Source organism: Carassius carassius, chromosome 1, assembly GCF_963082965.1.
Source record: "Carassius carassius chromosome 1, fCarCar2.1, whole genome shotgun sequence".
In the NCBI taxonomy this organism is placed as follows: domain Eukaryota; kingdom Metazoa; phylum Chordata; class Actinopteri; order Cypriniformes; family Cyprinidae; genus Carassius; species Carassius carassius.
In genome coordinates, this window is record NC_081755.1 from 42890497 (window position 1) to 42917108 (window position 26612).

The 26612-nt window shown below is 38.1% G+C and overlaps 1 protein-coding gene across 1 annotated transcript in view; it reads left to right on the top strand.

Annotated features, from left to right (window-relative positions):
• LOC132151652 (adhesion G protein-coupled receptor L1-like) overlaps window positions 1-26612 on the top strand; it is a 167030-nt gene that overhangs the window by 64536 nt on the left and 75882 nt on the right. Inside the window, exon 2 of the mRNA XM_059559925.1 lies at window positions 14926-15091. Within this exon, the coding sequence (XP_059415908.1) occupies window positions 15022-15091 (70 nt within the window). The 5' untranslated portion in view covers window positions 14926-15021. The remainder of the gene's footprint in view (window positions 1-14925; window positions 15092-26612) is intronic.

Genomic DNA, 26612 nt, shown 5'->3' on the forward strand with positions numbered 1-26612 from the left:
TGAGTGAAGGACACTAGGGAACGTGCTCATTGGAAAGACTTCATAATTAACACAGTGATGCTCGATGGCAGACCTCCTCACTCAACATCAACACAGTTGAACGAGTGTGTTTATGACTAGGTGAGCTTCTCAAGAGAACCAGTGGTGACCACAGAGGATATAGTATAATCCACTCCTCCGTGATTTACCTCCATAAATAAGTGAAAACATGCCTAGGTCACATTTGGAACATTACTTTTTTAATTTTATTATTATTATTAATATTTCATCATGGCACATGTAATGCTTCGTTTAACACTTTGATTTGATGTTTTTTTTTTATCACTCACATTATTACCATATTCTCCGGACTATAAGTCACACTTTTTTTCATAGTTTGGCTGGTCCTGTGACTTATAGTCAGGTGCGACGTATTTATCAAAATTAATTTGACATGAACCAAGAGAAATGAACTAAAAATGAATCAAGAGAAAACATTACCGAGAGGGCGCTCTATGCTGCTCAGTGCTCCTGTAGCCTACCACTGAAAGCATAGAGCGCCCTCTCGCGGCTGTAGATGGTAATGTTTTCTCTTGGTTCTTGGTTCTAAACAAATGCGACTTATAGTCTTGTGCGACTTATATATGTTTTTTTCCTCATCATGACGTATTTTTGGACTGATGCGACTTATACTCAGGTGCAACTTATAGTCCGAAAAATACGGTACATTACATTACATACTTTTTTCCATTGTATTTTAAAATAAATACAATAAATGCAATACTATTGTTTTAAATATAAATTAAACCATGGGTGGATAAATTATTTAAGTTTATTGGAAATGTGAGTTGGTGAATGTGTTTGATTGTCAAGAAAACATTTATCTTGCAAATTATACTTGTTGTAATGCAGAAATACCATGTTCTTCACTGTAAAGGATGACTATTTTAATTTAATGGATACATTTTTTTATAAAAATGGATATTTTAAAAACAATGCACACTAAGAAAGACCTTTAAGAAGAAGGCCCAATGTGTTAATATGAATTGTCCATATAGATTTTTCACAGGTGTTTTATCTTTACACTTAGATGTAACCAGTCACTAGACATTTCTGAGTTGGAGAGTTTTTAATGTCGTGGCAGAATTACCAGTACCTTTTCTGTTTTTCAGGTTTTTTAAATTTATTACATTGTAGGCTATATCATTTTACTCTTTCATTTTACATTAATGAAAATGAGATTTAGTAGTACAGTGAGAATTGTAGAGAGGTAATATGCTTATTTGTCATGAAAATGACTTCAATGTAATTTTTTTTTTCTGGTTTGGTGGCGATATATTCTGAATATTTTCATGACAGATTTAGCAAAATTCACCCACATTGTAGGCCTATCTATTATTAGTTTTAGTAACATTGAGTTGATGTCTGATCTCCTCCTGTAGTATGTCCATTATAAAAATAAGCAAGGTTGTACCATGGTACAAATATGATCAGATGGTATTACCATGATTCTTTGCCTACCATGGTATTTCCGTGGTACTGTAGTGTACTTGAGAGAACATAATGGTATTAACTTGGTTTTGTGAGATTCACGCATTCTGTCTTGATTCTCCTCAGACACTCATTTGAATTCTCTTTAAGCACCCTGTTCTTTTTTTGTTGTTTTCCTGTTCCTTCTCTCTGCTCATTCTAATGTCATTCTTCCTCCCCTCCTGTCTCTTCTGCATGGTTTGAGATGAGCTTGCTCTCGGCTGCACCTCTCTCTCAGAGCCAGTAATCAAACGCATTCTGCCTGATACATGGCCCATTACAACCACTCTCATGTTCCATTTGCCCACCGCTCGCACAATGGTGTTATTATGAAGGTGAAAAACTAGCGGCTCTAGTATAGCCGCACACAGTGCTTAACACAGTCAGCACACCGTATGAAGGATGTGCCAGAATTATTGGCATTGAGAATAAACCCTTGCTCATCTTAGCCGGCCAGCATACATTCGTTGTCAGTACGAGCTACACTGTTAGCATAGTTAGCATAGTGAATGAGACATGAAAAAATGAGAAGCATTACTGTTTGTTAGTTAGGCAGACATGATACGTGATTTTGTTTTTATGAAGATTCAGATTTGTTAATTTAGCTGAGGAAAAATTTATGATGTGTGGTTTGGATGTGTGATGTTGTATCAGTGTTCAGTGTTGGGAGTGCATATTAAAGGCCCCTGCTATGCTACCTGCTAATGCTATGTAGTATTTGGAGTACATGTGCTCATTATAGACTGTATTTTATTAGGCAAACATTAATATAAACCTGTCATTGCAGTGCTAGTCATTTTTTTCTGTAAGTTGTCCCTTGATAAGTATTTTGTTTTTAAGTTTATTTCTTTTTTTTTCTAAAAGTATTTATTTAGATCTACTCTGAAATGTACATGACCTCAAAGCTGCAAACAAACCCAAAGTCACAAACTTCTAACTCTGAGATAATTTGGAGATCATTGTTAAATCTAAACCTTGCATTTTTAAACTTAACTTTAGACCTAGCCATTATCTGTAACAGCTAGGCTTGGGAGCTGTCACATTCCCTTGCTAAATGGTGGCAAAGTGCAAAATATCTTCAGCGATTAATCTGAAATGCACAGATCAGTGGGCAGCGAGAGCCGCTTAAGAGTAAACCTCTCAGCCTGTTTATTTCACTGACTGAGCTGAGACGGGGAATGTAAGGAAACGCTGGAAACATGTTCACTTAGACAGCGTGATTTTGTGGAAAAGTTCATAACACTGTAGCTCTACTCAGTGCTTTGTGTGTCCTCTGTGGATGCATGCATCAACGTTTTTAAAGTGGACATATCATAAGACATAATTTCTTCAACATTTTCCTTGATCTTGTAAAAGATCGCTGTAACTTTCAGAACTCAAAACTCTCTCCTCTGTCTGCTGGTTTAATTTATTGATGCCAAACCTCAGAAGTAACTCGTTCAAAATCTTTAGATTTCTCATATAAGAAACTCCAAACTCAATCGCCTACATTTATTTGTCAGCTGCTCTTATTCTGTTTTTGAAAATATGACCAGACAAGAAATTTCAATTATGTCTGCTTTTGGTCAAAAACGTTAAATAGGCATGGGGAATTGCTAAATAAATAACTAATGAAAATGTGTATTTCATTTACATTTCAGTTTACATTGAAATTCGACCTTAAGGCGGGCGTACACGGTGCGATTTTTGCTGTCGTACGAGTTCGCATGCGATTTTTTTCAATCGTGTGGAAATCGCGTATGCTCATATGGTCGCGGCTCGTATCATTTGCGATGAATTACGAGCCGAGCAGAGTGGTTTACGAGCACTTCCCGACCTCCCGATCATTTTTAAACATGTCTAAAAAGTTTGTGAGCTATCGGTTTGAATTCGGGATATGTGTGCAGTTGAACGAGCCGATTTGTTGATTTATCTGAAGTTGACCAATCACGAACTAGGAAAACCACAGAAGAAGAAACACGAACAGGGCAGCGCCATGGCGAATGTGGACTATTGACCAGGAGGATAAACTCGCTGAAGTCTGACAGGAACAGCGAGCGCTGTATGATGTTTCTAGCAACGTGTAACATGCTTTTTAGTTCTCTCTCTCTCGCGCGCGCGCTCTCTCTCACACACGCATTATTTAGTTTACAGGGACTCTCCATAGACGTAACGGTATTCTATACTGTATATCCCCATACACTACCTCTATCCATTACGGAAAATGCATGTTTGAAATTTCTATTAAACACCGTATAGTATTTTTTTTAAAGCCATTTGGTTTACGAGGGCACAGGAATTGTCCTCACAAACCATGTTTACATTGTAATACCTATTTCAGATATTTATAAACCTACAAGAACACATACACACACAGGGTGGCCAAACGTCCCGGTTTCCTATTGCTGAAAAATAACATGTACGTGTAGGAATCAGTCACGGCTTGTATCAATATTGTATATGCAGTTATGGGAGAGGGAGAGCAGTTATATTAGGCGCGTTCGACTTGAAGCAGCGTTGCACAGAATGACATCAAATGTATGGCATCAAAGTACCGCGAGAGCGATTGGAATGCATTGGATATGTGTGCTCTCTTAGCGCTCTCGCGGTACTTTAATGTCATACCTTCTGTGCCTGCAGCGGTGCTTCAAGTCGAACGCGTCTATCAACTTCGTGCGATTGCTTCTGGAATTCGCAGGTTGTAAAATCGTGTCGTATATCATCTCGTCCGTACGATTTTCAGATAAACTCACTCGTACCGTGTGCGTGGACATACGATCTTCCGACCATCCGAATTCGCACCGTGTATGCCCGCCTTTAATTGATTAGATTCAGATTCTGTATTAATAATTTAAACAGATTATTAATATATATGATTTATACCATGTTAAATATCCAATAAAAGTGTTATTTGAAAACTGCAAATTCAAATAATGTTTTTCTTATTTTTGTATTAAATCTGGCAAAATTGAGCAGCAAATTGTGCTGCACATTAAGTACCTCATGGGGAAAAGGAAAAAGACTTTAGCTATGGTAAATAATGTAAATGTTGGAGTTTTTATTCATTTGTGGATCTGCTTCAGGCAAACTGGTGTTTCTTTTAATTCTGACAATGTAGTATTCAACACATTACAGAGCTTTTGTGTAACTCTTCATAAATTATGTAAATGATGAAGTTTTCTTGAAAAATATAAACCGAGATAGCAGCATATAGACTCAGGCTAAATGCAAACAGTTTATTCTTAGAAAATGTTCCACTTTCTCAACAGGACATATAAAAGTATGTTCATTTATCTTCTTAAATTGTACAGAAGATAGGATTGTTCTCCTGTAGTGGATAGGAATAAGGCGACTTACATTAAACTTACTGTTGCATTTTTAATGAATGATATAATTTATAACCGTAATTTTCTGCAAAGTCCCTGTAGGAATAATGTGGCTGGTAAGGACAAGTGGAACAACATTTACATACCATTATAACAATTAAAGACTGCATGCCATCAGAATTATAAATTGGATATATTTGCAGTGCTCCTAATGTTTAGAAATGTGCAAATTATTATGATGTTTATAATGTTGCTTAGTTTTTTAAAGTGTTTTTTTTTAAAGACTTAATGGTGAACATATATATTGTTTTTAAAAAAATAAGTGTTTAAAAATACTTTTCTTTTAAAAAATCGTAATGGTGAGCCTTTCATTGGCGGATACATCTCTGTTATTGGTATTGGCCAAAATGTCAATGTATCCCTAGTTGGTTGTTTTGTTCAGATCCGATCAGATGCATGACTAACACTGCAGCAAACTGATCTGTGCATCTCTATCAGTTTCATCAGGCTTTTGAGTGTTTTGCTTCCCAAACACCTCATAACCAAATAAACAACCAGCGTGACTACGAGGAACGTTTAAAAATTATTTTTCCATTCAGAAGTGATTTACTCACACAATAAACTGCACAATAACATGTAATATGAATCTCTCTTGCTGTCTTTCAGCTCATATACCAATGATTATCCCTCCATCCACCTTTATCCTTCATTGGCACGTGCGCCTAAGGTTGCCGACCCCTGAGTAAAACCTTCGCTGTTCCCCCGGGACAGGTCTGATGCTTTCAGAAGTGCAATTTATTGTGGATTATGCAGAGGAATTATTGAGCCGCACTCCATAAAGGCAAGCTTAGTGACAAATGAGACACTGTCGGCTTGAGCGCCAGTGTAAATTGCACCTCCAAAACAGGGCAAGGGACCGCGATGCTCGCTTATTGGAGAATTAGAGTAATACGTCTCCAGAAGCTTTGTGTCAGGCTGAGCGTAGGAAACAGGGAGTATTATTACTTAAGGGAGTATTTGTATATGTGCAAAGACACCGGCGCGCCACTTCCTGTCTGTAAGATTCACCGTGGAAGATATGCTTTATTACCGTTGATGTAAATGGGAGTACGACGAAGCGCAGTGTCAGAGTAGATTTATAGATCAATTATGGAGATCAGTAGCTAATTCGGGGCAACACACCAGTCCACCATACCAGTCTGCTGAGCTTTAACTGAATCACCTTGCGCATTAGACAGGATGAATACATTGGACACAGATAAAGCCCTCTGTCAAATTCGGTGGAAAGATTGAGGCTAACACACCCTCATTATTCAGTAATCCGATTCATAGGCGTCTGCTAATGAGGGATTTTTGACATGCATAACGACATCAACCTGAGCAGCCCGAATTGTCCTTTTAGCAAATTTGCATCTCATTAAATTGAATTTACCGGTGACTGTCATAATTTTGTCTGGTAAAACAGGAGTTTGATGGTAAAGGGCATGGAACGATATGGAGACTTACGGGTGTGCGGGAGACAACCGTGATGATATTTCATGGCATGTCTTTGGATTTTAAAAAGGAAGAATGTGGTGATTATCTCCATTTGAGAGGCGATTACTTTAAAGGGGTCAAGAAGCTAATAAATGAATTACATCTCTGGAAGCTCAGTTCCCAGCCATGCGCTAATGTCTCGCACAACTAATTGTAGGAATTTAATCTAGCGTTCCTGACCAGTCCGAGTGAATGATCCGGCTCTCTCTTCTCACTAAGAGATGAAGCTGCTGTCATTATTCTTGCATCGTGCTCGCCTGAAAGCCGAATGACCACAAAATACCTGACCGCCACTTACGAGATAAGCATTAGCTAAGTTTACGTAACGCTAATGTAGCCGCTGATAACCGCAAACAGGGAACCACAGCATTACTCAGAGGTAAACTAGAAAAAAGCCCATTTGAGGAAATTCACTAAGAATTAATTGCTGCTGCTGATAGCAGTGTTTGTTTGCAAGCTCTGTGTGTGTAAGTGTCCAATGCACTGTGCTACGTGAACTATGCTAATATGCTAAAGGTGCAATTTCATTGTGGATGTATGTTTGAGCTGAAAATAATGACAGTGACCTCATATATATATATATATATATATATATATATATATATATATATATATATATACGCTTTTATCCAAAGCGACTTACAGTGCATTCAGGTTATCAATTTTTACCTATCATGTGTTCCCAGGGAATCGAACCCCCAACTTTGTGCTTGATAAGGCAATGCGCTAACAATTGATCTACAGGATCACTTTATATAGGATAGAATAAATATATAGCTTAAATAGTTTAACCATTTAATTAAATAATAATATATAAATATATATAATAATATATAAATATATAATAATAAAATCATTAAGCAATACAATTCACTTTATTGTATCTTCCATTGCATTTCAGTATACAATTTTGATGTAGATTTTGCCAAAACGAGATGCTGTTTTTGCTGATCTTATCCGGCATCATTTTCTGCTTTATCTTTCTCTAACATAAGCTTGCTTTGTAGTGGGCAATTGCCTCTTTCCTCAAAATAAATGAACATACATTATCGAACGAGGCAGTGAGTGGTTCTGAGCAACCTGCGGCATGTGTAAAATAGATGTATGGTGCGTCGTGCTAGATGAGCGTGTCTGCTAAGCAAATAGATAATAATGATCGTGGTGATTATAGTAATGATCTAATGTAACTGGATAATTAGGTTATTTGCCTTGGATCAAGGCTGTCTCCAGATAAATAGATGTTCAAATGTGGATCATTCATACATCTTCCTTTCTTGGTTTCTTTTCACTAAGTCCATTTTATAGTTAAATATTTGTTCTTTTGCAGCTCAGGAGTCTTAAATAACATAAAAGAAGACATACTGATTAATGTTAACTCTCTTTTCTGCATTTTCCAAAAGACATTTTTAAATATATATATTACAGTTATTACTTTTTACAGTAAGTTACGTTGTTAATATTATTATTATTATTATTATTATTATTATTATTATCCCTGAAATGCAATTTAAAAAAATTAAACCACTGCATGTGTGAATAGAGTTTATTTATTTATTTATTTGTTTAGGACAAAGAATAGAGATTTTGTGATTTTGTATTATTTTAGTTTCATTGAAATACTGTAGTATTTATTTATATTAAGAATATGTAGTTTTTATTTTCATATTTCCATTTTCATTTTAGATAAAGTTCATTATAGTTCATTTTAGTAATTAATTTTCTTAAAATTTTAGCAATAGTTTAGTCATTTTTAGCAGAAGATTCAAAGATATCAATTGCATTTTCTCAATCATATTGCTTAATTTTTTTTATCTTTTAATTTTTTTCAGTCATTTAGTTTGATTGAACCAACCCATTTTTTCACAGCCAGCTTTAGGCAATCAATGGACTGAACCAAGCCCATAATTTCTTCTTTTTTTTTTTCAATAATTCATTTCACTCAGTTGCATGTCACAATACGGATGAAAAATCTGTCACTTCTTCCATCTCATCACAACTTTAAGATGAAACCTCTATTTTCTCTTCCTTTAATGTCTTTGCAGACTAAGAGAAACAATTGAGACAGATTACATAAGTGACCCTTTGTTCCTATGGGATTCTCTGGATAAGAGAGAGAACCTATCTACGTGTCTCTCTGGTCTGGGAGAAATATTACCATCCTTTTCACTGGAACAGCAACACTGATGATAATGGCAGATCAGATCAGAGCAAAAGGTCAGTCACTGCCCTAAGGCAAGCTCATAGTGAATACCCACGCTGCACTGCTCCCCTCTCAACCAGCACGAGCTCCCAAGACCGCCTGCTGCACCTCTTTCTTTTTCTCTCTCTCTCTCTCTCTCTCTCTCTCTCCCATCCGTCCTTTATCAGCTGGGACCACAGGAGAGCCATTGTGCAGAGTGCAGACAGAGGCAAGATCAAAAGAAAGAGGTTGAAAGACAATTTTTTTCTTATTAACAGCTACAAAAGCGAGAGGAAACAGTAGAGACGGTGGGGCCTCCCAGGAGGGGAGCATTTTCTGACCATTAGTAACATGCAGACAGCAGGAGGAAGGGCTCTGTGCATACTTCCATGTTTGTTTTCCCTTTTTTACCTCCCAGACTTTGATGCTTTGTCTTGCCTGCACGCAAGTGGGCTGTTTTTCTGTCATGGCCGATTTTATTGGTCAGTCTCTTCTCTTGTGCCGGTGGCTGTGGGTTTTTGTGGTGCCACAGGAGAGGAGGGTAAATATCAGAGAAGGTCATGGGGAGGAGAGAGGGAGGATGGAGTGATGGCTGGAATGATGAAGGAGAGAGTAGGAAGAAGGAATGAAATGGATGGGAGCTGGGAGGAAGCAGAGAATGTGCAAACTGCTGCCTAGCTGGACAATTGACAGTGAATGGAAGAATTTGAAATTGATCGTTTTTAAAGAGCCCCTAAAGTCATCTTGATAGATCATCTCGTACTCAGGGGCGTTTATACATTTTTGTCCAATTAAATGCTCTAGAATGAGATTGCCCCTCCCCCTCATACCAGCTGCTTGAATGGATTTAGCAATAATCAAATCATGGTTCAGAGCTGATGAAGGTTGTGTGACCGAAACGTTGTGCGATTAAAATTTATTTTGCAAGTTAAGATAGTGTGCGGGAGTTCCTTATATGTCATAGCTGAGACCTAAAATGGCAATGGCAATTTTTTTTTATATAGCACTATTTACTTCAACCAGAGTTGATCAATGTGCTTTACAACAGAATATCTAAAAACAGCAATAACACAATGAAAAATTAAATTAAAACCAAGAACAAGGAGAGAAAGAAAAACATCCTAATATGCAGAAATATGTAAGATATAGAACAAAGATAAAAAGAGTGCTTGAACCAGAATTATAAACTTTATTGAACATATAGGTTTGTAATTTAGGCTTAAAAATGGCCACAGATGAAGCCATTGTAATAAAAATGGGCAGATCATTCCAGAGTCTTGGTGCATTTGAAGCAAAAGCGCGATCACCCCTTCATTCAGCCTCGTCTTGGGGATAAACAAGAGTCTCTGGTTAGAGGACCGGAGCAGTCTAGTTGTGCTCAATTAATAAATCAGATATATACAATTGTTCCATACCATTTAGGGACTTATAGACAATTAGTAAAATTTTCAAATCTACTCTGTAACGCACAGGCAGCCAGTGTAAAGACTCTAGAACTGGAGTAATATGATCAGTAATATGAACATGTTGGGGTCAGTAAGATTATGTATTTATTTAAATAAATGAAGGTGTTTATTTAGCATTTATATGGGTGGATTGATTAAAAGTGACTGTAAAGACAAAAATATTACTATATAAAATAAATAATGTTCTTTTGAAAAAAAAAGGCAATTACTTCAGTAGTTACTGAGGTTTAAGTGTTTTAAGATGTTTGAGTAATTATAGACATTTTAAGATGATTTTACTCAAATTGGCTGAAATAATCTAAATAAAATCGCAGGTAATATTATTTAATGATTTATAACTTTTGACCAATAGGTCAACTTAACTATTAGTTTAACTAGGTGTGACAATGACATGCACGTAGTTTGGTGCCAATATGCCAAAGCATTGCAGAAATACAACCTTAGAGTGATTCTGATTAGAGTGATTATAGGGAAGTCGTGGCCTAATGGTTAGAGAGTCGGACTCCCAATCGAAAGGTTGTGAGTTCGAGTCCCGGGCCGGCAGGAATTGTGGGTGCGGGGAGTGCATGTACAGTTCTCTCTCCACCTTCAATACCACGACTTAGGTGCCCTTGAGCAAGGCATCGAACCCCCAACTGCTCCCCGGGCGCTGCAGCATAAATGGCTGCCCACTGCTCTGGGTGTGTGTTCACAGTGTGTGTGTGTGTGTTCACTGCTCTGTGTGTGTGCATTTCGGATGGGTTAAATGCAGAGCACAAATTCTGAGTATGGGTCACCATACTTGGCTGAATGTCACTTTACTTCACTGTCATTTTTTTCTATCTCCTGACCTATAGGTGGCACTGTGCTGAAACTGTGCAGGTAACCTCAGGACATGGTTGGCATAACAAACTCCAAGTTTGATCTAAATACCAAACTTCGCCGAGCTCTTCTTCAAATGCATGCATGCTATTTTTGAGAATGGAACTTAACGAGCCCAAATTTTTGAAGACTAGTGTAAACTAAAGGCTATTTAAGTAGACTATTTATGGGATGGGGAGCTTTAACTTTGAATATATATGTCCCTGGTCTGATTATGCATTCATCGTCAGTGCAATCTGTTATTTATTTTTATCCTTTTTTTTCTCTCATGTAACCAAGGCCATGCAGAAGAGTAATTATTTATCTACTTAAAATATTAATGAATAAAATCAAGTGCTGCCTTACATAATTTCCCACAGAAATTTTATTTTTGTTTTCACAGTATTTGTCACATTTCAAAAGTTAAGTAGGCCGCAGTACTTTCTACATTATAGTGTGTGTATTTTTAAGTGAGGATTAAGTTTAAGGGTCTATATAGTGTTAGTGGAATAATAAATATAATTAGCTCAATATTAAAACCATTATGCCAATGGAAAAATGTTTGTGTGTGTGGATTTTCTTTTGTTGTTGTTGTTGTTGTTGTTGTTATTGCCAATCTATTTTTCACATCTATGACAAGGGAAGATCAATGAAAAGAGTGTGTAGAGGGTTATGGGGATCAAAGCGAATCCCCTTGAAGAGACACACAGGCACACACACACACACACAGGTTCTCCTCCCAATAAACACGCAGTACAGTCTGTCTGTTCTTTCTGAACGCACAGCAGGGGCAGCATTAGTTCTAATAATTCAATGCATTTCTGTCGTTTTTTCCTTTCAGCCCTGAAGGAAGAGCAGCCTCTAAGAACAAATGAAGGAAACTTCCAGACTGTGATTTATTTCATTAGGCAAATGAGATGTGTGAACCCTGTGGCAGTACTGACTCCAAACTGTCCACTCTCTCTCGCTCGCTCTCACTTTCTGAGCCTCTTTATGCCTTCGTATTTCTCTCGTATAAACGTGCACAGAATGCCCACTTTTGCCGTTTGCATGGTGCATGTCCTGCAGTGGGCCGTACATTCACATCCATGCATATGTAGCACGTCACATCCAATCAAGCTCTGGAATGACTGGAACTGAATTGTTTGCCAGGGAACAGCTGTTGCAGTGTTAGCGCAGAACAAAATGGCCACCATTCAGCTCTTGCTTTCTAACTGTACCTGACCACTGTCGTGTGTGTGTCCAGAGCTCCTCTCAATTATTTTGAGTACCGTATTTTTCGGACTATAAGTCGCACCTGAGTATAAGTCGCATCAGTCCAAAAATACGTCATGATGAGGGAAAAAAAACATGTATAAGTCGCACTGGACTATAAGTCGCATTTATTTAGAACCAAGAACCAAGAGAAAACATTACCGTCTCCAGCCGTGAGAGGGCGCTCTATGTCTTCAGTGTAGGCTACAGGAGCACTGAGCAGCATAGAGCGCCCTCTCGCGGCTGGAGAATAAGTCGCAGGACCAGCCAAACTATGAAAAAAAAGTGTGAATTATAGTCCGGAAAATACGGTAAGTGTAATATTAAATGGACCATGCAAAACCAGAAAACATGGACCTGGTTGGAGCAAAAGTGGGGAATCTGGCTTCAGCTGAATAAGTAATTGCAGCAAGATTCTTATTAGACTGTTGCAAATTTACATAAAAATGGGAAACTGAGTTTTGACACATTTTGGAATGTAACAATGGAACTTGCCTTGTCAGAAGCGTTTGTTTTCAAGTAATGGGCCGCAGGCCAAATGCTTAATTCTAATTTACGGAACAGCATATGTTTCGCTTTTGTTTATTTGGTTACTACCAAACGATTGGCGAACGACAGCACAAAATATTTATAGCTTAACAGAAGTGTTTGCCAGAGAACAGGTGTTGCTGTGTTAGCACAAAACAAAATGGACAGTTTTAAGCCATAGCGTCCAACAGTACCTGACCGCCGTCAAGTATGTGTCTAAATCCTATCACAGTTGTTTTGAATAAGTTTAATGTAAAATGGGCTAGAAAACATGAATCTCGTTGGAGCACCCTGTTGAAAAATTTTTTAGTTAAAACTTTAAGCTAATCCTTGGCTGGTCGTGAGCTGGCTTAAACTGGTTCAGTTCTAGTCTTAAGCAACTAACTCCAGCTCAGGACCAGCTTAGGACCAGCTTAAATCAGCTAATGACCAGCTTAAACCAGCTCAAACCAGCAGCCATACTTCAAAACATTCCTAAACAGCATATGCTAGTTTTTTTTCAACAGGCCAACAGTAAACATCTCGCTTTGACAGAATTAGAGGGCAGTATTGCTTTTGTATTTTACCAAGATTCGAGACAGTTGTCCATAGAATAGTATGGGTTAGTCGAATGCATGATACCAATTTGCATTTGGACAAATTTTGGAACAGAACACACAAAAATGTGAGCTGAATAGAATTGTTTGCAGATTTCTGGCCTCAGTCTAAACAATTCTTTCAAATTCATATTTGAACAACATGTGTTTTGCTTTTGTTTACTACTAAATTACTGGCAAACAGCAAAACCTAATATTGGTGTTGCACAGGGAACATCTGTTGATGTGTTAGAGCAAAAACAAAATGGCTGCTATTCAGCTCTAAACTGAACCTGATTTGTGCCCAGTTTGCACCAAGAGCTCCTTTCATTTATTCTGAACAATTGCAATGTAAAAAATGGTGCGTACAGAGCTGGAAACCATGGATCTGGTCGGAGCTAAATTGGGCAAAATCTCACTTTGACAGATCTATAGGTCACACTTGAGTTTCTGTTTTACCCAGATTCTCTTCAAACAGTAGCACCACCATTGCAATATTCAACCTAAAAGAGAAAATTGACTGTAGAAGAGGACTGCTTACTCTAGTACAAGCTAATGGATTGCATTTGGACACATTTTGAAACATAACGTGAAATCAAGTTGGCATGAATTGTTAGCATGCTCTTGGCCTCAGTCTGAATAATTATTCTGAGTTCATATTTAAACAGCATGTGTTTTGATTTTGTTTACTTGGTTAGTTTTAAATTATTGGCAAACAGCATCACAGAATAGTTGTGTTTGGACATGGAACAGGTAGTGACTTGTTGGTGCAAGAACAAAATGGCTTCTGTTCATCTAAAACCTGTGAAATCTAGCTTCCATTAACTTGAATCAGTTGCATGTCTTTGGCCTCAGTCTGAATAATTCATTAAATATCATACTTGAACAGCAGATGTACTGCTTTTGTTTATGTGGTTACTACTAAATTATCAGCAAACAACAACACAGAATATTTGTGTTGGAAAGGGAACAGCTGTTGATGTGTTAGCACAAGAACAAAATGGATGCCATTTAGCTCTAGCCATCTACATCATTTTTGCCCAGTTTGTGCCTAGAGCTCCTCTCAGTTATTTTGAATAACTGCAATGTAAAATGGGCTGTGCAGAGCCGGAAATCATTGATAGCAACGGAGCATCATTGGACATCTTGCTTTCTCTGCAAACAATTGCTTAACTATGAAAAAAGTCAATCTGAAAGAGAAAATTCACCACAGACTGGTTTATCTAATAATCTGAACATGTTTTACAATGTAAAAAATCAAGCTTGCATAGCTTGAATAGTTTGAGTGTTTCCGGCCACTGTCTGAGCAATGCTTTCGAATCTATATAGCAGCATATGTTTTGTTTTTGGTTACTACAAAATTATTGGCAAACAGCATCAGAGAATAGTTGTGTTGGACAGGGAACAGCTGTTGCTGTGTTAGCGCAAGAACAAAATGGCCACCCTTCAACTCTAGTCGTCTAACTCCACCTGACCGGCACCAAGTGTGCACCTAGCTCTCCTCTCAATTATGTTGAATAAGTGCGACGTGAAATGGGCCGTGCAGAGCAAGAAAGCACGGATCTGGTTGGAGCAATAATGGGCATCTTGCTTTGACAGAATGAACAGAATTACAGGGCAGTACTGCTTTTTTTATTGAGCCACAGAAGGGAAAGACCGACAGTAAGAATTTAGGTCCTGCTATTAGTATTGATCTCTCTTTCTCATTTGTCTCTCTCGTTCCTTCTCATCAGGTTCTCCATCAGTGAGAGGGCGTGAGGGAAGGAGTGCCCCGCATTCAAGCTCCCGCTGACCGCACTCCCCCCACCACCCTTCGCTCCGTCCACAGCATGGCTCACCCTCTCTGGATCCTCTTTACCTGCACCATCGCCCTGAGCAATGTCAGCCCCTCAGCCCAGGGTTTGTACTCAACCTACTCTTCTTCAGATCACTGCTGAATTTGTTGTTGTTTTTCAAACATTCTGTGGTAACTTAAGACTACGTACACAAACGCAAATGCTTGGGCAACACACTTTAAGTTTGCAGTCCCATTATGCATACCTTTCCTGTTACTGTGGAGGTAACCTGTGTACTCAGGTTTTCTTTTTATGTTTCATCATACTAAATACATTTGAAAGCTCTGTTATAATGCTACTCTGTGCAGTTGTCTCCGGTCTATTGAAACACACAACATATTAAAGCATCTTTGGTAATTCCATATGTTCTCTACAAATCAAAATGGGTGATTTGGAAATCGAGGGTGTATGATGTCATTGGCAGGCGACACAATGACACTATGGACACGTCCATGTCACTAGTTAAAATTGTTTATTTCTCTGGATTTAAACATTCTTTGAAACATTTGGGATAATGTAAGTACACAAGTCAACTAAATATATAACATTGTTGTAGTGGCTTTTGATATTTTAATAATAATAATAATCATAATAATAATAATAATAATAAAATCTTACATATTGTGCCTTTAAGTAATCTGAATGTATTTATATTATGCTTTCAAGCTATCATGCTATTGCTAGCCTCTCCGATATTGTATACCCTTAAGCCAATCTTTAAGGCAGATTTCTATTAAAAAGGATCTATTAAAAAGGATTATCTTCATTCTGATTTCATGAAAGAGAAAACTCACCACAGTTTTGAAAGTTATCACTCACTTGCAAAGACTATGTTTAAGGCCCAAGTCTGAGGAACAACTTTATTGAATTCAAATTCAGTGAACAGTGTTTGTTTCACTTCGATTTGTTGTTTTTAGCTAATTATAAATGAATAGCTGTAGTCAATCAGTAATCAGTAGTGATAACTGCTGTGTAACCCCATTGTACTTGCCTGAATGAACGACTCGACTTTAAAGTTAGCAAACTTAAGTTAAGGATTCAACTCACATAGTGAGTGAGAAATAGTACAACTTATTGAAATATACTGTGTCTCATGCAATTGCTTAGTGTCTCAACCTCATAAAGATATACATAAAAATGCTTGTAAACAGTGTCATGTAGTGTAGGAGCATTTTGTTAAATATATGCACTACATTACAAATACATAATATATATATATTATTTTTTGTTAGTGATATCATTTATTGTGTTTAAACAAATCTCTCATGGAAACAATTTATAACAATCAAATTCCAAAAACATTGGCGTTATATAATTATATGATTAAAAATACATAAAACTGTGCCATATGTTCAGTTTAAATGTACAGTATGTACACAACTCAAGTTTTTTTTTTTTTTTTTTTTTTGAATGTTGATTATTTTATCTAAATGTTTTTGTTAATTTGAATCTTTCTTGTTAATTTACCAACTGACACGGTTTCCTGAATGTTTACATGAATGTTTCTTCAGCCCCTATAAATGGGTCATTGTAGATGCGTGTGGGTTGTCAGAGAGTGTGGTGGATAGAGGGGCCCATGTGGCAGTAAAGCTGGTGTGGATGTGATGGGCCTGAGGTCTGGGGATGGGGGGAGAGTGCGGGGGTCTGTCCAGCTTGTGCCATTCCACTCCGACACCACCGCACCATCTGCTTCTCTGCGGGGCCCGTGCCAGGTCCAGAGAGCAGGGGAGCATGCAGCGTTTGCTTGTCCAGGTGTATTTGGTGGCCGCTGTATTTCCTGTGTTTAATTTTCCTGGTTCTGCTGCTGTGAATTGATGTGATGTACTCAGTGTTTCACTGGACACATTTTGGCCCTGGGCACGGCGCCGCTTCATTTATGTGTTGTACGTGTGTGTGTGTGTGTGTGTGTGTGTCTGTGTGTGTGTGTGTGTGTGTGTGTGTGCGTGCGTGCGTGAGTGTCTCCAGCTGTCTCTGTGACCTGGCTCTGGATTAATAATGCATTAATAATCAATTGAGTGTTATCAAGGTTGTGCTGCTAGCGGAGGCAATTTGGAGAAATAAGGAAGCCTTCGTTCCTCGGTGGTCTCATTGATCGCCTTGTGTTGCCATTAAAGCGTGCCACAAATAACACACCTTCACACTGAGCACATAATTTTGTTTCTCATTTCTGCTGTTCTCGTCTTCTTTGAGTGTGTGTTTGTGTGTGTATTGTATATACTGTATATATAAGAGACTGAAGCTGGTTGTCACAATTTTATACTCCAATGAATAAACACAGAGACTATAAATGTATACATTTTATAATGTTACAAAAGATTGCCATTTCAAATAAATGCTGTTCTTCTGAACTTTCTGTTCATCAGAGAATTCTGAAAAAAAGGTAATTGCTGCTGAAAATTCAGCTTTGCCATCACAGGAATACATATTATATATTGCCTTAGTGAGCATCATTAAAATAAAATAAAATAAAATAAAATAAAATAAAATAAAATAAAATAAAATAAAATAAAATAAAATATTTTAGTATAACACCTATATTTATGTAAAAACATAATTTTTCTGATCTGTTATTTTTAAAATATATAAAAGAAAAAGTGATCATACAAAATTTTATTACATTTTAAATTATTAAAAACGTTTTGCTTATAAATGTTTAGAACTTCTGGGGGATAGAGGTAAAGAATTAAAATTAAAATTAGTTTTTGAGGCCTGCACTGTGATACTTTTAACAGTATTTTAAAATGGTACCCATGGTAAAAGTGTATGATGGTCATTCTTTTTTTGCTCAGAAAAAAAAAAACAAAAAAAAACAAATTAAAGGTCAAAATAAGTGAAACAAAAATCTAAACTAAAATAAAACTTCTGAAGGTATACTAAATCAGTTCTACTATTTCTGGCTCACTATTCAAATATGGTGCTTTTGTGACATTTGAACTCATTTGTAAAGATTTTTTTTCTTGCTTCATTTGAAACAACAAACTTGTGGAGTTCATGAAGCTACTGTGCTTTTGAAATTAAATCAGAAGTGGATAGAAGATGAAATGCATGTTAATTTGTCAAACTGTTATGATGACCATGTATTTTTTGGTAAATAAAGCACAATAAGCCTTAGATTTTCTGACCTTACTGTACATGTGTGGGCTAGATGAAAACTAAACATACATACTGTACAGTACATTTTTAATTACTTTGTGGTTTACTAATCTAAAAGATGGATGCTGACATGCCCTTGTAAAAAAAAATAATATTATAATAAAAAAACAAACAAAAAAAACATATATATAAATTTATTTATATTTATATATTATTATTATTTTTTTTCAAAATATATGATCTGTCATATATATATATATATATATATATATATATATATATATATATATATATATATATATGTGTGTATATTTGTTTGACAGTTTCAGGTTTTAGCTTGGAACAATTTGACAAATAATGTTGCAATCCAAAGCAAATAAATTATTATATATTTCTGTATGGACTCAAACACGTGCAATACAGTTTTCTTTTCTTTTTTCAACTTTTAAATGTCAAAACTAATAATCACAAATTGCTGATAGAAAGCTTATAGACCTACACTTTTTAGACAATGAGTGTGTGTGTGTGTGTGTGTGTGTGTGTGTGTGTGTGTGTGTGTGTGTGTGTGTGTGTTTGAGTGCGTGTATGGGCACAGACAAATTTCCTCTGCAAAATTTCTCAAATTCTGATCCCCTTAATACTTCCTTTTGTCCACAGATATTCACAGTCTAATTTCTTCATTCGTACAACACCGTCTAGTACTCTAACAGCTCACTCAAACACTCTCCTATGTGTCTCATAATTTTACTCAGTCTAATACTCTGACGCCTCCATGTAACGCTCTCACATCTCGCATAAAATCACTTCTCAGTCTGACACTCACCCCTTGATCTCACACTCCTGATTCACAGTGGAATATTCCCAATCTGCAGCCTAGTACTCTTCACTCTAATGCTCACTCATTTGTCAAATATTCTCCCTTGAAGACTTAATTTATGGCTTTTCTATTGAGTGAGACCTTGAGATGTTGAGTGACACAAATTAATGTCGAACATCGCTCACCGTTGATGCCGGGAGCATGGATGGTTTCATGCCGCTCTGAAATGTCATAGGGTAAGCAGCACTGCCGGTGATTGTCGTGCCGTTTGATTGGTTCACTGAGTGGAAAGATTTCCATTCTACCTTTGAAGGGTGTAATCATATTAAAGTCAACACGAAGTGCTGTTTGCAACCCATTTTACATCTGTAATCGGATATGTTTCTGAGTGAAACAGGATGTTTGGCAAAAAAACCTTCAAGTCCTTCAGTAATTGATTTGAAGCTGTACAGTGTATAGTATAATGGGGCCAAAGAGGTAGGAAAATGTTATGTTGCAAGCCAGATTTGAATTTTTATTCCCACATGAGCTCCATGGCTCAGAGAATATGAGCTTGCTAACCACTGCACTACAGCACTGACAGAAACTTTTGCCTAGTATTTTTTTGCCTGGCTGCTTATAATAGATGTCACAATGGATTTATTGATTTGACAGTAGTAGTAGTAGATTTGGCAACCATCATTTCTGCTTATCCACTTAGTGACTTTGGTGACTTCACAATCCATCTTTAAACGACCTCCTTCAGCTTGGTTAGTGCAGTTCACCGTCACATTGCAGTACAGCACTTTATGTAGTTATGTCTCGTCTGCAACATGTCTCAGATTCTGCCTGCAGACTCTCAAAGACACAGAAGCAGAAACACAACCCTTGTAAACAAACAGCCAAAGTAGCTGCTTCCTGCGCTGCTTGCAAATGTTCAGATAGGCTGTGAAACAGCATTAGTGTTCTTTAATGGGATGGCATTCGGACCACTCATGGGTGCATGATGAAGTCTTGACATGGTGGTTACATTTCGTGCTTGTGTGTTTATTTATCTGTGTTTGTGTGTGTGATTGCAGCAGCGGGGTGTCTGACTGCTCCAATCTGTCCTCATCTTACACACACTGAAGTCCTCACTTCATGGTCGCTCTTGCGGAAAGACCTGCGGTCCTGTTGTGTGCACATGCACACTTTTTCTCTCTTTTTCCTCCTCTTCTTGAGTTCTCATTCAGCTCTAGAGGACCAGCTGTTTTACCGTATTTTTCTCCAAGCCCTTTCCTGCCTGAATGTTTAATGAGGGAGGAATTTGTTTGGGCTGCGTGGATGCAGCATTCATGGGCTTTTGAAGCAGTGAGGGGTTGCATTCATAGATGTATTGGCTGATTTTAATGCATAAATAAAGCAGCGGCTCTGCTGCTTAATCAGAGCATGAATGCAGTTGGAAGGAGAGTCTTACTGTTTGCTCAATGTGTGATTCTTTAAAAGAAAATCTGCAATGTTGATTTTAGTGTGCTGCTGTTGCTATGTTTCACACTACTTCTTTTGGGTCTCTCTTTAGCATATGTACAGAATATTCACTCTTTTTCCTCTAATTCTTTCCATCTCTCATCACATGTGCTTTTTTTGTTGTTTTCTCATCTTGTCTTCTCTTTTCATGTTGTCTGTTCTCGTTTTGTCTTGTTTCCTCTGTCATTTCGTATGTCATCTCATGTCATCTTTTTTTCACCTTTCCATATTTTGTATCTCTCCTCTCATTTATTTCTTCTCCTCCTACTCCTCTCCTTTACTCCCTGCACTCATCTCCTCTCTTCTCCTTTTGTCTTTCTACGCATACATTTATTTTCTTGTATCTCCTCTCCTCTTTCCTCTACTCGTGTCGTTTTCTTCTCTCCTCTTCTCCTTTCATCTTGTATTTTCTTTACTCCTTTTTTGTTTTCTCCTCTTCTTTCCTCTCCTCTCCTTTTGTCTTTCTAATCATGTATTTTTTTCTCCTCTCCTTTCTTCTCCTCTCCTTTCCCTTATTCTCATTTTATCTTGTATCTCCTCTCCTCTTTCCTCTACTTGTGTCTTGTTTTCTCCTCTCCTCTCCTCTCCTCTCCTCTCCTCTCCTCTCCTCTCCTCTCCTCTCCACTATTTGTTTCTTGTTTTCTCCTCTCCTCTACTTGTGTCTTGTTTTCTCCTCTCCACCCCTCTCGACTCCTTTCCTCTCCACTCCTATCCACTCCTCTCCTCTATTTGTTTCTTGTTTTCTCCTCTCCTCTCCTCTCCTCTTCTCTCCTCTTCTCTCCTCTCCTCTCCTCTCATATACTTGTGTCTTGTTTTGTCCTCTCCTCTCCTCTTCTCTACTTGTGTCTTGGTTTCTCTTCTCCTCTACGTGTGTCTTGTTTTCTCTTCTCCTCTCCTCTCCTCTCCTCTCCTCTACTTTTGTCTTCTTTTCTCCTCTCCTCTCCTTTCCTCTCCTCTCCTCTCCTCTACTTGTGTCTTGTTTTCTCCTCTCCACTCCTCTCCTCTTCTCTCCTCACCTCTTCTTCTGTCTTGTTTTCTCCTCTCCTCTCCTTTACTTGTGTCTTGTTTTCTCCTCTCCACTCCTCTCCTCTTCTCTACTTGTGTCTTGTTTTCTCTTCTCTTCTCCACTCCTCTCCTCTCCTCTTTTTGTGTCTTGTTCTCTCCTCTCCTCTCCTCTCCTCTCCTCTCCTCTACTTGTGTCTTGTTTTCTCCTCTCCTCTCCTCTCCTCTCCTCTCCTCTACTTGTGTCTTGTTTTCTCCTCTCCTCTCCTCTCCTCTCCTCTCCTCTACTTGTGTCTTGTTTTCTCCTCTCCTCTCCTCTCCTCTCCTCTCCTCTCCTCTCCTCTACTTGTGTCTTGTTTTCTCCTCTCCTCTCCTCTCCTCTCCTCTCCTCTCCTCTCCTCTACTTGTGTCTAGTTTTCTCCTCTCTTCTCCTCTACTTGTGTCTTGTTTTCTCCTCTCCTCTCCTCTACTTGTGTCTTGTTTTCTCCTCTCCACTCCTCTCCTCTACTTGTGTCTTGTTTTCTCCTCTCCTCTCCTCTCCTCTCCTCTCCTCTACTTGTGTCTTGTTTTCTCCTCTCCTCTCCTCTCCTCTCCTCTACTTGTGTCTTGTTTTCTCCTCTCCTCTCCTCTCCTCTACTTGTGTCTTGTTTTCTCCTCTCCTCTCCTCTCCTCTCCTCTACTTGTGTCTTGTTTTCTCCTCTTCACTCCTCTCCTCTTCTCTCCTCACCTCTTCGTCTGTCTTGTTTTCTCCTCTGCTCTCCTCTACTTGTGTCTTGTTTTCTCCTCTCCACTCCTCTCCTCTACTTGTGTCTTGTTTTCTCCTCTCCTCTCCTCTCCTCTCCTCTCCTCTCCTCTACTTGTGTCTTGTTTTCTCCTCTCCTCTCCTCTCCTCTCCTCTACTTGTGTCTTGTTTTCTCCTCTCCTCTCCTCTCCTCTACTTGTGTCTTGTTTTCTCCTCTCCTCTCCTCTCCTCTACTTGTGTCTTGTTTTCTCCTCTTCACTCCTCTCCTCTTCTCTCCTCACCTCTTCGTCTGTCTTGTTTTCTCCTCTGCTCTCCTCTACTTGTGTCTTGTTTTCTCCTCTCCTCTCCTCTATTTGTGTCTTGTTTTCTCCTCTCCTCTTTTCTTGTTTCACCTCTCCTCTTTTCTGTACTTGTGTCTTTACTCTCTTTTCTTGTTTCACCTCCTCTTTTTCTTCTCCCTTTTCTCCTTTGTCTTTCCTCTATTTCCTGTATTGTCCTCTCCTCTTTTCCCATTGTTTCTCCCCTCCTCTTCTCTCCTCTATTTGTTTCTTGTTTTCTCCTCTCCTTTCCTCTTGTTTCTCCTCTCCTCTTTTCTGTACTTGTCTTTTCTCTCGTCTTGTTTCACCTCCTCTATTTTCTCCCTTTTCTCCTCTTCTCTTTCCTCTATTTCCGTATTGTCCTCTCCTCCTTTCTTATTCTCTATCATCTCCTCTCTTGTTTTACCTCCTCTCTTTTTTCTTCTCCTTTTTCTCCTCTTCTTTCCTCTACTCCTCTCCTCTCTTTTCTTGGTTTACCTCCTCTCTTTTTTATTCTCCTTTTTCTCCTCTTAACTTTCTCTCTCCTCCTTTCCCATTCTCTCTCCTCTCCTCTCCTCTCCTCTCCTCTCCTCTCCTCTCCACGTGGCTGTCGGTGTAAGAGCACCGTGTTCTTCAAAGTGTGAGCTGAGAGCAGTAGATCACAAACAGGTCTGTGCGAGTGAAAGGTTAATGGATGGCCTTTGAATATATATTGCGAGTGTGGGAGGAGGGGAGTGAGCGAGAGTGGCGGCGGTGTGTTCTTTCAAATGGGCCTTTGAAGATGCTTCTCTCTCCTGTCTATGTGTGTGTCTCCACTGATGAGAGACAGAGGCCATGTCTGAAGCCCTGCATTATCTACTGTCTGGTCTGGTCTGCACATTTTCTCTTATTCGTTTTGTGTATGTGTGTGTGCTGTGGGATCGGATGGGCATTATGGAGATGTCTGGTTTTCACACCAGTGTGTGAGTGTCATCACTTTATTCTGGTATGTACTGATGTTGCATTTACATGTGTGCTTGTGTCATGGAGTGTTTATGTGTTTATGTTCTCTCCCACAATTTAATAATTGCCAGTTGTAGCCAAAGACAGACAGACAGAGATACTGTTGTGGGGGTAGCATATAAAAAAGCAAAAACATAAAAGTTGCCAAATAAGTGGACATAAAAACAGGAACACCCATCACCTTGAAGCTATTTGAGACTGGAGTAAACAAACACTTTTGTGATATCAGGTACAACACCATGATTATTTGTGCAAGAGTACATTATCTGGTGCACGCAATTATCTTTTCACACTTCCTACATGCAGGTGGTAAAACTGTTTTTATACCTAAAGAAGTGAATACTACTTTTGATATTTTACTACTACTTTGAGATATTTACTCTCATAAGATGACTTGAGTCAAATTATCAAAAGATGCTTTATTCTGTTTAAGGTTGGCTAGCAGATGCTACTGAATTTAACTTTGTAACCACCTTATTACTAAACACTTCTGGTTTCAAAAAAATAATAATAATGACTGACAAGTACATTGGATATCTCTGCAATGGCTTTGGTACTTAAAAAAATAAATACAAATAAATAAATAAATCATAGTAATTCAGTATGAAATCCAAGAGCACTATTGTTTTGCCAAGCATTATCCAACAATACTTTGTGCTATGTTAAGTGTCATATTTGTGTACAAATATCCAATTCTAGATTTTATTCTGCATCAAAACCCCAGAAAATATAATGGTTTCAATGGGAATGTTCCCTCACAATGACAAGGAGGAAAAATTGGCAGAGATCTGTGAAAGTAAAATAACATCTAGTCTTAATGCTATCTGGGCACTAACCAGATTATAATGACCTCATGCTGATTGTATGAATGTTGAATGTTTAATGCAAACATTTGCCAAAGGCTTTCATTTGGGTTTTACATGAAGATTACATGAAGCCACTGAATACTTAAAAATGTATTTTACATAAACTTTCTTAAAAAAATAGATTTATATATATTTTAGTCATATATTTTAATATAACATCTGCCGAGTGACACACACAATGGATGTGAATTTCACTCTAAAAATGACAACATGTGGATGAAAACAGAAGCATCAAATACATGTTGAGGCATTGTGCTTCTGCTATCAGGTTTAGAGAGTGAGGAAACAACTCGATTTAAGGACAAGGATCTGACAAATCCATCGAAAATGTCTTACTTTGTTTCTCCTTGACTTACGCACTCCACTCTCCCCTCTTGGCCTACTTGCTCCCTCCCTCTTCTCTTTTTGATTAGGGAAGGCAGTATTGAGTTTCCATTTATATCTGTTTATAATGCGGCTGCCATTAGCTTATGACAGGCCGGACTAACCGAAGTCTCTAGTGGCATTATGCCGTTGGTTTTATCCTTTGCCCTATGAAGTGGTTTTATTACCTCTACGCAAATGAAATCACAGGACTCAGAGACTGTAGCGTGCCCTGAATTACTCTCTCTCTCTCTCTCTCTCTCTCTCTCTCTTTCTCTTGCTGGCTACATTTCACAATATGGGGGCAGGAACAGTGAATGGATAAAACACTGACGCACTGATCACAGGAAGGCTTTAGTCTCAAGGTGAGACATTGTTTGGGGTAAATGTGTTTTAACACAAGGTAAGTGTGATGGGTCGGTCATGTTGCGTGAGTCACATCCTGTCCTCAACAGGAAGTGCATGGCATTCTGAGTGGCTGGTCCCAGCTCATTAGTCTCTCGCTCTGATCGAGTCCTAATCTTAATCCTAATGGTTCCAGTTCTCTCGGCCCAACCATGAGGCTGACAGAGGGTGCAGAGACACGGAGTGTGGGGTGTGATGTGTCGCGCTGGGAGAGGCGTGTTGTGTGATGTGGACACATGGGTGTATGTGTGTGTGTGAGTGAGACGTGGAATGCAGTGCTGGGCTGTAATTTGGTTCGGTGCGGGTGGTTGTGATAGCCGGAGAGCTGGGGACACAAAGTGACCTTCAGCCTTTTCCGCTGAGGGTAAAAGTGTTTTTGTTTTTAAGTCTGTTTTCTCAGCTTCTCTCACTCGGTTTCTCTATTTCCATCTCAGCTTGAGCAGATTTAATGTGTGTGCATGTGCCTCTGGTGCTCTTTGACTTTTTTTCATGTGTTTGAGCATTTTCCTTTTGATAGACAGGGAACTATTTTTTTCTCTATAAGTGGTGAGTAGTGCTTTTGTCTGAAAAACTAACTTCCAAGATGCTGGGATGGTTGCCAGGTAGTTGCTTTGTAGCTGGTCCTCCTTACAAAATATTTTAACTCTTTAATGCGCATGATCATTTGATATATAGTCTGTTCATTGTGTCACATGATCAGCTGCTAAAATCTGCTTTCACACTTTGACTGGCACAGAGCTTATTCAAAACTTACATAAAAACTATTCAGTGTTTTCAACTGCATAAAGTTGCAGACATTAAATACGCTTGAGCATAGGTGCCGACCCTACAGAGCATGAATTATTTTTTTTAATTAATCTCTACATGAACAAATAATGACGCTTGCAGTAATTCCAGCATCTGCCGTCTCAATGAGGACATAAATACATAACATCACCAGAACTGTTCTGGAGTCACTTCACAAGCATTTTACCATTTTATTTGAGGTATTCACTTCAACCCGTCAAAATAAAAGTTCATTTTTACATAAAGGAATTATGCTAGTAATATTACTATTATTTAGTAGAATGTATGTGCTACTGTTACTACTATTAAAAAAAATATAAAACTTTATTTTTTAACGAAATAAATCACACAATATTTCGTCCATGTTTTAATTTTAATAGCAAATCTATATGTTTTTTGCCAGTACTTATGTGCATAGGCTCCAAAAACGACAGGTATTTCAACCATGTTATAGTTAAGTGTTTCCATAAAATGTCTTATAGAAGCTGTCAATATGCTTTATGTTAATTTCTTGTGATTAAACTCTGTTTTTGTTATTGAAGATCAGGAACAAATGTGAATTATTCATTGGATTTTAATTATTCATTAGGCTGAGTAAGTGTTGAGTTAATATATATATATATATATATATATATATATATATATATATATATATATATATATTAGTGCTGTCAACGTTAACGCGTTAACGCATGCGATTCATTTTTGTCTGGTTTAATGTGTCAAAA